Source organism: Podarcis bocagei (genome assembly GCF_964188305.1).
Source record: "Podarcis bocagei genome assembly, chromosome: 18".
Lineage (NCBI taxonomy): Eukaryota > Metazoa > Chordata > Lepidosauria > Squamata > Lacertidae > Podarcis > Podarcis bocagei.
Window position 1 is genome coordinate 8,363,807 of NC_138144.1, and position 13,152 is coordinate 8,376,958.

A 13,152-nucleotide genomic window follows, 5' to 3' on the forward strand; every position below is an offset into this window, starting at 1 on the left:
ACTTTATTAAACCAATGAATAAATAAAAAGCACGACATCTGGAGGTCCACAGGTCTCCCATAGAAACCAAGGATTGCAAAACTGGCCCATTTGGGCCCCACCACCCAAAACAAAAGAAACCCCCACTCTTCCCTTCTCTCTCTTCTTTAAAGAGAACACAAATTTGAAGCTGTGCGAAGTGCAAGCCAGGACGTGCTCTGTGAGATTGGTGTCCTATTAAGTCCTGCTCAGAGTAGACTGATTGAAATTGATGGACAGGACTCACTCAAGTCCATTAATTTCCATGGGATTGCTCTGATAAGACCAGGCCACATCTGCCCTATGCATTTTAAACAATACAGTGGTACCTTGGTTCTCGAACGACTTAATAGTTGCACAACTTGGAACCCAAACACTGCAAACCAGGAAGTAAGTGTTCCAGTTTGCAAACTTTTTTCAGAAGTCAAACATGCTCCATTTTGAGTGTTACGCTTCTGTTTTGAGTGTTATGCTGAGGGCTGTCTGTTTTTGCTATTTATTTTGTGCTTCTGTTTTTGCGTCTCTATTTTTGTTTTGTTTTTATGGCAGTGTGGAACCCAGTTCAGCTACTGATGGATTGATTGTGTGACTGCAGTAGATTGTTTATTGCTTTCATTTTATGGATCAATGGTCTCGTTAGATAGTAAAATTGCCGTTTTAGGGGTTGTTTTTAAAAGTCTGGAACGGATTAATCCGTTTTGCATTACTTTCTATGGGAAAGCACGCCTTGGTTTTGGAACGTTTTGGTGTTGGAACAGACTTCCGGAACGGATAAAGTTTGAGAACCAAGGGACCACTGTATCGTCCTGCTTTAAGCAGACATGGCTTCTCCCAAAGGATCCTGGGAGGTGTAGTTTTTTAAGGGTGCATACAGCCATTCTTATCTCTTGGCAGGGGACTCTGGGAATTGCAGATCTCTTAAGGGGCCAGAGGGTCCTATCAGCACCCATAACAAAGTTTTCTCAGGATGCTTTGGGGAAAACCACGACTGTTTCAGGTGGGATGGCTCTGCTGTAAGTGCATAGTGCATGGATAGGCAAACTAAGACCCGGGGGCCGGATCTGGCCCAATCGCCTTCTAAATCCAGCCCACAGACAGTCCGGGAATCAGCGTGTTTTTACATGAATAGAATGTGTGCTTTTATTTAAAATGCATCTCTGGATTATTTGTGCGGCATAGGAATTCGTTCATTTATTTTTTTCCAAAATATAGTCCGGCCCCCCACAAGGTCTGCAGGACAGCCCCCTGCTGAAAAAGTTTGCTGACCCCTGGCATAGTGCATTTGGGACCTCCTAGATTCCCATCTTTTGACCTGCTCTGATCCCGGGGGGCTGCATTCCCACACACCCCACACCCCAAAAGATCTACATTTGCCTACGTAGATATGCATGAAATTTTCAGTATGCCCATCCCACAGCTTCCTTGCATCAGCAGAATTTGAATTGTGAAGGGGGTTCTCTTTGTCCCTGTGCCGATGACAGAAGCCACAGAGGCGGCAGGAAGAATAGGACGTTTATTTCGCTATTTCCTTTTAAAGATATGCACATATATATTCAGCACCCAACAGGCCCTCTCTTGTTACCGGAGGGTTTAAAAAAAATTTTTTAAAAAAATACTTCACTTCCTTGGGTGGAAGGCTCCTTTCAGCCACCTTCATGCCAGATAAAAGAATAGGTTTATTTTGCTCAGTGTACCTTAGCATAAAATCAGCCCTGAGTGCTCACTGGAAGGACAGATCCTGAAGCTGAGACTCCAAGACTTTGGCCACCTCATGAGAGGAGAAGACTCCCTGGAAAAGACCCTAATGTTCGGAAAGATGGAGGGCACAAGGAGAAGGGGACGACAGAGGACGAGATGGTTGGACAGTGTTCTCGAAGCTACCAGCATGAGTTTGACCAAACTGCGGGAGGCAGTGGAAGACAGGAGTGCCTGGTGTGCTGTGGTCCAGGGGGTCACGAAGAGGCGGACACGACTAAACAACAAGAACAAGAATTTTCTTTGTATTTCACATGATGAGGTTTATTTCAATTCTCCTGGTTTCACTATTTCACCTTATCTTCCCTATGTACGACATAACTTTTTCCCATTCTTTTTGAAATGTTTCTTCGCCCTGTTGTCGGATTTCCCCAATTAATTTAGCTATTTCTGCATATTCCATTACCTCCCGTCGCCATTCTTCTACTGTTGGCAATTGCTGCTGTATCCAAACCTGCAATTCAGGGATTTGGGACTACATGACCCTCGAGGTCTCTTCCAGCCCTACAATTCTAGGATCCCACGAAACTTCAGAAACGGTGCTTTGAGGTGCACACAGGCAACCCTCGTTTTGCATCCCCCTTTCCCTGCATGGAGCGTCTCCAATAGTGCTCCGTGCTGGAGCTGAGTTAAATCCAAGCGGATCGTGCCCCTGGTGCGCACTAAAAGACAAAGCTCGCGCGCCTTTTGTCAGCGGCTTGTGCTCTGCTCTGTGTGGCAGCGATGTCAAGTGTTGTGACAGGGACAGAACACGCCTGAGGGCACAAGGCGGGTCAGAGTTCGCTCTGGAAGGTGCGGAAGGCATTTGGGAACCTTGTAATCGCCGAGCCTGGAAGAAGCTGCTGGTATTCTTTTTGGGGGGGGGGGGGCGTGCGTGAATCTTGCTGCTTCTATTTCACTGGACACTTACCTGCCTGCAAGAATCTTCCCCGCATTGAGACAAGGCTAAAAATACATTTTCAGTCAAGGAAGACGAGGCAACTCAGGGAAAGAAGATGAAGTTGGGGTGGGGAAATTATCGTATTTTTCGTCCTATATGGCGCAAGGGCCCATAGGACGCACCTCGTTTTTGGGGGGGAAAATGAATAAAAAAAATTTATCCCCCCCCCCAGCCGCGGCTGCAGCCCCAAGCCTTGCGCACACCTGCCCGAAGCACAGGGCACCCTCCGGAGGGCTCCCCGTGCTTCAGGCAACAGGCTGCCGCCCCAAGCCTCGCGCGCCCGGCAGGACCTCCTGTCGGGCGTGCAAGGCTTGCGGACACCCGCCCAAAGCACGGGGAGCCCTCCATAGGGCTCCCCGTGCTTCGGGCGGCAGGCTGCTGCCCGCAAGCCTTGTGAGCCCACGGGAACTCCCGCCGGGCTTGCAAGGCTTGCGGATAGCGTCCTGAAGCCTGGAGAGCTAGAGGCATCGGTGCGCACCGACCCCTCTCACTCTCCAGGCTTCAGTGAAAGCCTGCATTCGCCCCATAGGACGCACACACATTTCCCCTTCATTTTTGGAGGGGGAAAAGTGTATCCTATGGGGCGAAAAATACGGTATATATAGATGCTAGAGAGAGAATGCAGATGACACAACCTGAATGGCAGAAAGTGAGGAGGAATTAAAGAACCTTTTAATGAGGGTGGAAGAGGAGAGTGCAAAATATGGTCTGAACCTCAACATCAAAAAACAACAACCACTAAGATCATTGCCACTGGTCCCATCTCCTCCTAGCAAATAGAAGGGGAAGAAATGGAGGCAGTGAGAGATTTCACTTTCTTGGGCTCCATGATCACTGCAGATGGTGACAGCAGCCACGAAGTTAAAAGACACCTGCTTCTTGGGAGAAAAGCAATGACAAACCTAGACAGCATCTTAAAAAGCGGAGCCATCACCTTGCCAACAAAGGTCCGTATAGTAAAAGCTATGGTTTTCCCAGTAGAGATGTATGGAAGTGAGAGCTGGACCATCAAGAAGGCTGATGGCCGAAGAATGGATGCTTTTGAATTCTGGTGCTGGAGGAGACTCTTGAGAGTCCCATGGACTGCAAGAAGATCAAACCTCTCCATTCTGAAGGAAATCAGCCCTGAGTGCTCACTGGAAGGACAGATCCTGAAGCTGAGACTCCAAGACTTTGGCCACCTCATGAGAAGAGAAGACTCCCTGGAAAAGACCCTGATGCTGGGAAAGATGGAGGGCACAAGGAGAAGGGGACGCCAGAGGACGAGATGGTGGGACAGTGTTCTCGAAGCTACCAGCATGAGTTTGACCAAACTGCGGGAGGCAGTGGAAGACAGGAGTGCCTGGCGTGCTCTGGTCCAGGGGGTCACGAAGAGTCGGACACGACTAAACGACTAAACAACAACAACAAGAGAGAGAATGGAGGCGGCCTGGGGAGCTCTTTTCCTGCTCCCCAAAACAGGACAAAGTCTGGGTGCCACAAATACCTTCTCGCTCCTCCTCTGCACCTAAGCTCTGGGGACTCTGGGAATTGTAGTGCTAAAGAGGACTTTATTTCCCTTTATTTCTTTTTCTCATAGGGAGAAGTTTTTAATGCTTGGTGTTTTGTTGTGTTTGCGTATTTTGCTGGAAGCCGCCCGGAATGGCTGGGTGCAACCCAGTCAGATGGGCGGCATATAAAATAATAGAATCATCGCCATCATCTCTCTTTCTGTTTTTATTCTTTCTGATTTCTAACTTCCGTCATTGCTCTTTCCCCCCTTCCTTTTCTTGTTGTTTCTCTGCTAATTTTGCCTTTGCTCATGTGTTGTTTTGTTTTGTTCTGGGTTATGGGAGGGTATGAACAGGAAGGTGATGGAAGGGCGTTGAAAGACCCTATGTGAGAGTTGGGGAAGGGGAGATCGCCCAGGGTGGGGGCTGGGAGAAGAGGGTGAAGCTCCCAAGGGAGAATTAGGAGGGCCCAGCCCCTTTTGTGTGGGACAAGGATTAAGTTCTACCTCTGATAGAGGGCTTTGTAATCCGCCCCCCTCCCCCTTTATCTTTCTGCCTTTCTTTTTGGTTCCTCCTTTCCTTTCCTTTCCTAAAAATTATTTCTTGGGGAAGGAGGATTTTTTAAATACACGGTATAAAATTATAAGTGCACAAAGTCAAATAAGATGCGAAAAAAATAACCATTGTTACGATTCTCATCAAATTTGTCCATGGCAAGTTTACATTTCTCCGCAACTTGTCCATGTGTTGCAAGATTATACATTTCTTCTATCCATTGGTTGAAAGGAGACACTTTTTTATTTTTCCAGTTAATCAGTACAGTCATACCTCATGTTATGTTCTTTCAGGTTACATGCTGCGGCGACCCGGAAGTACCGGAAAGGGTTACTTCCTGGTTTCGCCTCTCGCACATATGCAGACGCGCAAAATGCCGCCATGCGCATGCACAGAAGCGGTGACTCTCAACTCGCACGTGCGCAGACGCGCCGCTGCGGGTTGCGTTCTTTTCATGTTGCAAACAGGCCTCCAGAATGGATCCCGTTCACAGCCAGTCTGTTTGCCGAGTCAGTTCATATTGTCCCTTTGTTAGGTTCCATGTATTGGGTATATAATTCAAAAGGATGCTTTCCTCTGTGAATTTAAGGTTTTTTTCTGTATTGTCGCATTGATCGTTTCTATTACCCTCTGCCAAAAAAAATTCCAATGTAGGACAATGTAAGAACATATGTTTTAAAGAAGCATTGTCTCTATTACATCTCTAGCAGCTAGATGTCTTAGTTAGCTCTTTCATTAAAAAAAAATGTAATGGAGTCCCGTAAATTCAAAATATTATTTTTTGTTGTATGAGTCTTAGTTTAAGGTCTTTCTTCTTTCCTTTCCTTTCCTTTATTTTTATTTAGATTTGCTGCCTTTTATCAAGCATTTGGTCCCTTACCTTTCCCGCCCCGACCTGGCCACAGTGATCCATGCGACGGTCACCTCCAGGCTTGACTACTGTAATTCGCTCTACGCGGGGCTGCCCTTGAAGCTGTCCCAGAAACTCCAGCGGGTGCAGAATGCTGCAGTGAGGCTCCTCACGGGGTCTCTGCCATGGGAGCATATTCACCCAGTGCTTTTCAAGCTGCACTGGCTCCCGGTGGAGTACAGGGTCAGATTTAAGGTGCTGCTTTTGACCTTTAAAGCCTAGGACCCTCATACCTACGGGACCGCCTCTCCTGGTATGCCCCATGGAGAGCCTCAAGGTCCATAAATAGCAACACCCTAGTGGTCCCGGGCCCTAAGGAAGTTAGATTAGCTTCAACCAGAGCCAGAGCCTTTTCAACACTGGCTCCGGTCTGGTGGAACTCTCTGCCTCATGAGACCAGGGCCCTGCAGGATCTGATTTCTTTCCGCAGGGCCTGTAAGACAGAGTTGTTCCGCCTGGCCTTTGGCTTGAAGTCAATCTGATTCCCTCCCCCTCTTACTTTTTTCTTTTTCCTTTCTCCTCCTGTGATGAGGCTGCATTTTAATACTTTAATGTTTCAATATTTTAATGTTGTAGTTTAACCTTGTTTTTAAGTTGTATTCATTCAACTTGTTTTTATTATTGGTTGTTAGCCATCCTGAGCCCGGCCTTGGCTAGGGAGGGCGGGGTATAAATTATTATTGTTGTTGTTGTTGTTGTTAGAAAAGTCTCAATAAAAATATTTTAAAAGGGAATTGCTGTGCTGTGAGCAGAATGTGGGTGGGTCTCCTACCAACCCTCAGCGCCCACAGCAAACCACACAATTCCCAGGATTTTGATCTTTCCATTCAAATGAGTCTCAAAGTGGCTTACAAACAATAAACAAGAGTAACATAATAGAGCATCACAAATAAATGCTCATATGAAAAAATAAACACGTCAGTGGAACAATGGATAGATCAATGGATCTATGAAACGCTGTTAACGAAACAGCAGCTTAGAACAAGCTAAACAACTACAGCAAAAGTCGTATTATATGATTAACAATGCGACATTTGTAATCTATAAAACTGTATTAACAACATTAACTAAACAGCGACCCCAAAATCAGCTAAGCGCTGTTAAGTTCAGACACACTCTCCCTAAGTCATAATCTTTTAACCGTTTAAAGTGGACTGATGACGCATCGATTGCATGGTGCAACTTCGCCTCTGCACGAGAAAAATACCGTATTTTTTGCTCTATAAGACTCACTTTTTCCCTCCTAAAAAGTAAGGGGGAATGTGCGTGCGTCTTATGAATGCAGGCTGCACAGCTATCCCAGAAGCCAGAACAGCAAGAGGGATTGCTGCTTTCACTGCGCAGCGATCCTGCTTGCTGTTCTGGCTTCTGAGATTCAGGATAGTTTTTTTCTTGTTTTCCTCCTCCAAAAACAAGGTGCGTCTTGTGGTCTGGTGCATCTTATAGAGCGAAAAATACGGTAAATTGTGAGGTCGGTTTTGAGGTGGGGTTCTGCTTGGTTTGAGTGCAAGTTACCCAGAGCTGATTTGGGACAGGACCCGATGTGAGGAACTCTTTCTCTCTGCGTGGCATCTGTCTCTCTCCTTATTTCACTTCCATCCTTGCCTCTTCCCGTCTTGTTAGTTTGAAATTTACTGAAATACTGAAATAGCAGAGCCACAGCTGTGCTGGGTGATTTCCTCCCCTTCCAAAAAAACCACAAAACCCCAACCCGCGCAAACGCTCTTGATCATAAAGCTGCCTTCTGCCATTCTTGAGGACAGGGAGTGGGTTTATGTGCAGCTGCAAAATGTTGCATAGTGCAGATTGCACATGTCTGCTGGGTGTGATGCAGCTGCAGCGAACGCCACCCCCGCCATCCCATAAATGCATTCTGACACTAATGGAAAGGGTGTCAGGTGTGCGTGAAGGAGCCAGGCCCTGTGACCAGTAGGGCTTTGCAGGACTGGGGGCTTCCTAAGTTTGTTCTGAAGAGGCAAGGTGTGGCCGTATAGGTGAGGCCGATTGGTAACTCACTGCACCTGGTGGCAAGAGCCGGGAAGGGATATAAGGTCAGCATTTCCCTTTGGCTCTTTGCCACAGCAACACATTTCCTGCCTTGCTGCGTTTGGCTCCTTGATCCTCGGACCCCTGACTTCATGACTCTTTGCTCCATACATTTTGACTCTTTTTTAATTCGTCATTTGTGAATTTTTAATTTTTAATTCGTCATTTGTGAATTTTTAATTTTTAATTCGTCATTTGTGAAATATTTCAAGTTATTCAATATTCTCTCCTTCCTCCCCCCACCCCTTTCTGTTTCTTGAACATTAAGGTCCCCCCGAGTTCATCAAGAATCCCGTGGACCAGATTGGGGTCTCTGGCGGGGTGGCATCCTTCGTCTGCCAAGCAAGGGGAGACCCCAAGCCCCGCGTGACCTGGAACAAGAAGGGGAAGAAAGTGAACTCCCAGAGGTTTGAGGTAAGCGTCTCCTGCCTTTACAGGGGAGAGAATAAGGGCATGCTGGAGTCGGAAGGCACCCCAGGGTCATCTAGTCCAACCGCTGCGATGGGAAAAAAAAAGAGTCTTGACATGGGAGCATTTCGGTCTCTAGTGTTGCTTCAGACACATCTGTTGTTTGCGTCTTTGAAAAATGTTCTCAAGGGTCTTATGTTTAGATCAGGGGTGCCCAAACTTTTTTCAAAGAGAGGGCCAGATTTGTTGAAGTGAACATGAACAACAACTACCAGACTTTTAGACAACATCTGAAGGCAGCCCTGTTTAGGGAAGCTTTTAATGTTTAAGGCATTACTGCATTTTAATATTGTGTTGGAAGCCGCCCAGAGTGGCTGGGGAAGCCCAGCCAGATGGGCGGGGTATAAATAATAAATTATTATTATTATTATTATTATTATTATTATTATTATTATTATTATTCGTGAGGGCCAACCGAAGTTGTTGACCTTTTTTTTAGGATTGAAGTTGTTCCGCTTTTCAACTGCCACAGGGGCCGGATAAAAGCTGGATTAGGCCCCCCGAATCGGACTTTGGACATTCCTGGTTTAGATTATGTTTAGGAGGTGATTTATAAATCAGTGATTTATAAATCAGTGGTTAGTGTGTTGGTTGAAATCCCTGCTTGGTCACATGAAGTTATTAGGGTGACCACAGTCTCTCCACCTCAGCCCTCCCTCACACATTTGTTGTGAGGATAAAATGAGGAGGGGGAGAGAACCACGTGCATCACATTGAGCTCCTCGGAGCGAAGATGGGGGTATAAATGCAATTAATGGATCATCATCAGTTGGGGAGGGGGGCAGGAGGGAGGGACGGGTTGTCGGGAGAGGAACTGGGAGCCAGGTTCGAATCCCGGGGAAACAAACTGGGTGTCCTTCAGCCAGTTGCAGTCTCTCAGCCTACGTCACAGGCTCGCTGAGAAGATACAGTGGTACCTCGGGATGCGAACATGATCTGTTCCCGGAGCCCCGTTCGCATCCTGAACAGAACGTAAGACACAGCAGCGCATCTGCGCGTGCACAGGTCATGTTTCACCGCGTCCACGCATGCGCGAGCGGGGAAACCCAGAAGTAACACGCTCAGTTACTTCTGGGTCGCCGCAGAGCGCAACCCGAAAGCGCTCAACCTGAAGCGTATTTATCCTGAGGTATGACTGTAAAGTGTGTGGGGGGGGAGTAGAGCAACAGCAGTGCGTGCTTTTGGGCGGACCGGTAGGATAAAATCGTGCATGTGCAATCTTTAGTCCCTCAAAGTGTTGTTTGAGATGGAAATGCCGCTTAAATTTTTTTAAGCGTCCTTTCGGCGTCTCCAGTGTATTTTGTTCTGTGACCCTCTCCCACCCCCCCAGTGCAAAATCTTTTACGTCTCTTCAGATGTTTCTCTCTGTGCAAGCTCAGGAGGGAGAAGGATTTTCATCTCCTGTACAAAATAGCTGTCGTGCGGTGCGGGAAATAGGAAATCCAAATGGCAAATCTGTTGCTGGGTTCTTGTTTTTTTCTGTCTGATGGACTCAGAGGAAGGGCAGTGTGAAGTGTGTATGTGTGTGAGAGTGATGTGATTTTAGTCCCTGTTTTTGTCAACGTACGTATGCAACAGATTTCTCTCCCGTCGTTTTAAGCGCAACCTGCAACTCTCAGCCTGGTTTCAAAAGGCTCTCTGTAGTCAGTCCGTTGAGACATCTTGAAAGCAATGCTTTTCCTCTGGAAGCCTGCTGAGGGGGGAGTGAGATGGGGGGGTGTCAGAGAGGAAGTGGGGGGAGCAGGAGAGAGAAGGGGTAACAGAGAAAGAAAGAGAAATTGGCAAAAAATGTATACTGTATTTTTCGCTCTATGTTTGTTTGTTTAGTCGTGTCCGACTCTTCGTGACCCCATTGACCAGAGGACGCCAGCTACTCCTGTCTTCCACTGCCTCCCGCAGTTTGGTCAAACTCATGCTGGTAGCTTTGAGAACACTGTCCCACCATCTCATCCTCTGTCGTCCCCTTCTCCTTGTGCCCTCACTCTTTCCCAGCATCAGGGTCTTTTCCAGGGAGTCTTCTCTTCTCATGAGGTGGCCAAAGTCTTGGAGCCTCAGCTTCAGGATCTGTCCTTGCAGTGAGCACTCAGGGCTGATTTCCTTCAGAATGGATGCGTTTGATCTTCTTGCAGTCCATGGGACTCTCAAGAGTCTCCTCCAGCACCAGAATTCAAAGGTATCCATTCTTCGGTGATCAGCCTTCTTTATGGTCCAGCTCTCACTTCCGTACAACACTACTGAGAAAACCATAGCTTTAACTATACGGACCTTTGTTGGCAAGGTGATGTCTCTGCTTTTTAAGATGCTGTCTAGGTTTGTCATTGCTTTTCTCCCAAGAAGCAGGCGTCTTTTAATTTCGTGGCTGCTGTCACCATCTGCAGTGATCATGGAGCCCAAGAAAGTAAAATCTCTCACTGCCTCCATTTCTCCCCCTTCTATTTGCCAGGAGGTGATGGGCCCAGTGGCCATGATCTTCGTTTTTTTGATGTTCAGCTTCAGACCATATTTTGCGCTCTCCTCTTTCACCCTCAATAAAAGGTTCTTTAATTCCTCCTCACTTTCTGCCATCAAGGTTGTGTCATCTGCATATCTGAGGTTGTTGATATTTCTTCCGGCAATCTTAATTCCGGCTTCGGATTCATCCAGCCCAGCCTTTCGCATGATGAATTCTGCATATTTTCGCTCTATAGGACGCACTTTTCCCCCTCCCAAAATTAAGGGGAAATGTGTGTGCGTCCTATGGAGCGAATGCAGGCTCCTTGGCTTCAGCGAAAGCAACGCGGAGCCTCCGGAGCATGGAGGGAACGCTCTGTCTGCGCTCCGGAGGCTTCGCGTTGCTTTCGCTGAAGCCTAGAGAGCGAGAGGGGTTGGTGCGCACCGACCCCTCTCGCTCTCCAGGCTTCAGGGATAGCCGCCTGAAGCCTTCGGAGCGCAGTGCGAGTTCCCGCAAGCTTTAGGTTTCTTTCACTGAAGCCAGGAGAGTCTTACTCTCCCGGCTTCAGCAAAAGGAACCTGAAGCCTGCGGAGCGCAGCGGGAACTTGCGCTGCGCTCCGAAGGCTTCGGGTTCCTTTTGCTGAAGCTGGGAGAGCAAGACTCCTGGCTTCAGCCGAGAGGGACAGCTGTCCAGCGCCCCTTCAGCCAAGCGGGAGGAGCAATGGAAGGGGCTCCGTTTCTCCGTTTCTCCTGCCGCTTCACTGAAGGGGCACTGAGCAGAAAGGGGGGATTTTTTTTTTCTTGTTGTCGTCCTATGGTCGGGTGCGTCCTATAGAGCGAAAAATACGGTGAATGCAAATCAAACGAGTGTTGGAAATGTAAAGAGAAAGAAAGTTTTTTTTATCATATGTGGTATACTGGGAAATGATATATAATGAATTGAAAAAAATGTTTAAAATAACAACTAATGGACTATATGGAGATGGCGGAAATGACTGGCAGAATCCGAGACCAGGGAGAGGAGACGGTGGAGGAAGATTGGAAGAAATTTAAAATTTATTTGCAGAAATACTGTAAAATTTATGAATGTTAAGGACATTGAATTGAATCGCAGGGGCTTTAGCAACAAAGTAAAATGTAAGATTGGATTAACAACAGATAAATCAATAGGATATGAATTTGCTGAATTAATTTCTAAAAAGGGATACAAGAACGGGAGACGTGAGGAATCCGGAAAATAAGCAAATTGAAGATGATAAATTAAGAAAGAGGGAATTTTTGTTTTTCTTTATTATATGTGTTTTTATCTCTTTTTTCTTTTTCTTTTGATGTGTTTAATGTTTGTATTTTTGTATTGTATTTTTTTGTGATTTTGTATTTTCTTTGTCCTTTATTGTGAAAACTTAATAAAATATTTATTAAAAAAATAATAATAACGTTTGTAAAAGAAAAAAAACCAGAAGCTTTCCTTTTTGGGAATTACAGGGACAGAACTACCCAAACTCTATAGAAATTCATTCAGGCACGCGATCACAGCGGCAAGAATGTTACTTGCCCAAAAATGGAAAGAAGAAGAAGCCCCAGCGAAAGAAGGATGGATGCGAAAACTCATGGAATATGCAGAAATGGCAAAACTTACTGGAAGAATAAGAAATCAAATAACGAACTTCTTATAAAAGAATGGAAATGGTTTATTGAACATTTACAAACAAACTGTAAACAGATAAGAACGTTGGTAGGGTTGTTGCAATAACCTGCAATTTTATAAGAGTATCTATTTAAATTAGATGAATAAATGTGCAAATTTAAGTTCATTTGGATATGCAGAAAATAATAAAAATAAATTTAAGGAACTGCAGAAAGAGGGGGAAGGAAGATGAGTTTTGAAATGTTAAAACAATTGTAAAATTATTGAAATGTATAAAACTGAAAATCATAAATAGAAAATATAAAAAAGAGAAAGAAGGGGTGTCAGAGGGGGATGTCAGAGAGAGAACAGTGTTTGACTCAAAATTGCAAGAAGTCAGACCCAAACTATACATCTTCTGCATGACTGTTATCATTGTACCCTCAGTTTTAAAATACAGTCGTACCTTGGAAGTCGAATGGAATCTGCTCCAGAAGTCCATTCGACTTCCAAAACATTCGGAAACCTTTCTGAAGAAACCAGAGCCTTTCTCCTGGGCATGGTTGGCCAATTGGTGTTAAAGAAGGATAGAACTTTTTTTATGTATGCAACAACAGCAGCAAGAATACTCATCGCGAAGTATTGGAAGACACAAGATTTACCCACCCGGGAAGAATGGCAGATGAAGTTGATGGACTATATGGAATTGGCGGAAATGACTGGCAGAATCCGAGACCAGGGAGAAGAGTCGGTGGAGGAAGACTGGAAAAAGTTTAAAGACTACTTACAGAAATACTGCAAAATTAATGAATGTTAGAAAAATGTTGGAATGAAGTTATATGGCTTTAGTAGTAATGTTATAAGGAATTAAGTATAAATAGATTAATAGAGTATTAAAGGTGAAAATAAGAT

General features: G+C 45.7%; 1 protein-coding gene across 15 annotated transcripts in view; it reads left to right on the plus strand.

Moving 5' to 3' along the window:
- PTPRS (protein tyrosine phosphatase receptor type S) overlaps positions 1-13,152 on the plus strand; it is a 310,037-nt gene that overhangs the window by 152,998 nt on the left and 143,887 nt on the right. For all 15 annotated transcript variants that reach the window (XM_081177568.1, XM_081177569.1, XM_081177570.1 and 12 more), the window contains one exon: positions 7,983-8,128. In XM_081177568.1, coding sequence (XP_081033694.1) covers positions 7,983-8,128 — 146 coding nt within the window. The remainder of the gene's footprint in view (positions 1-7,982; positions 8,129-13,152) is intronic.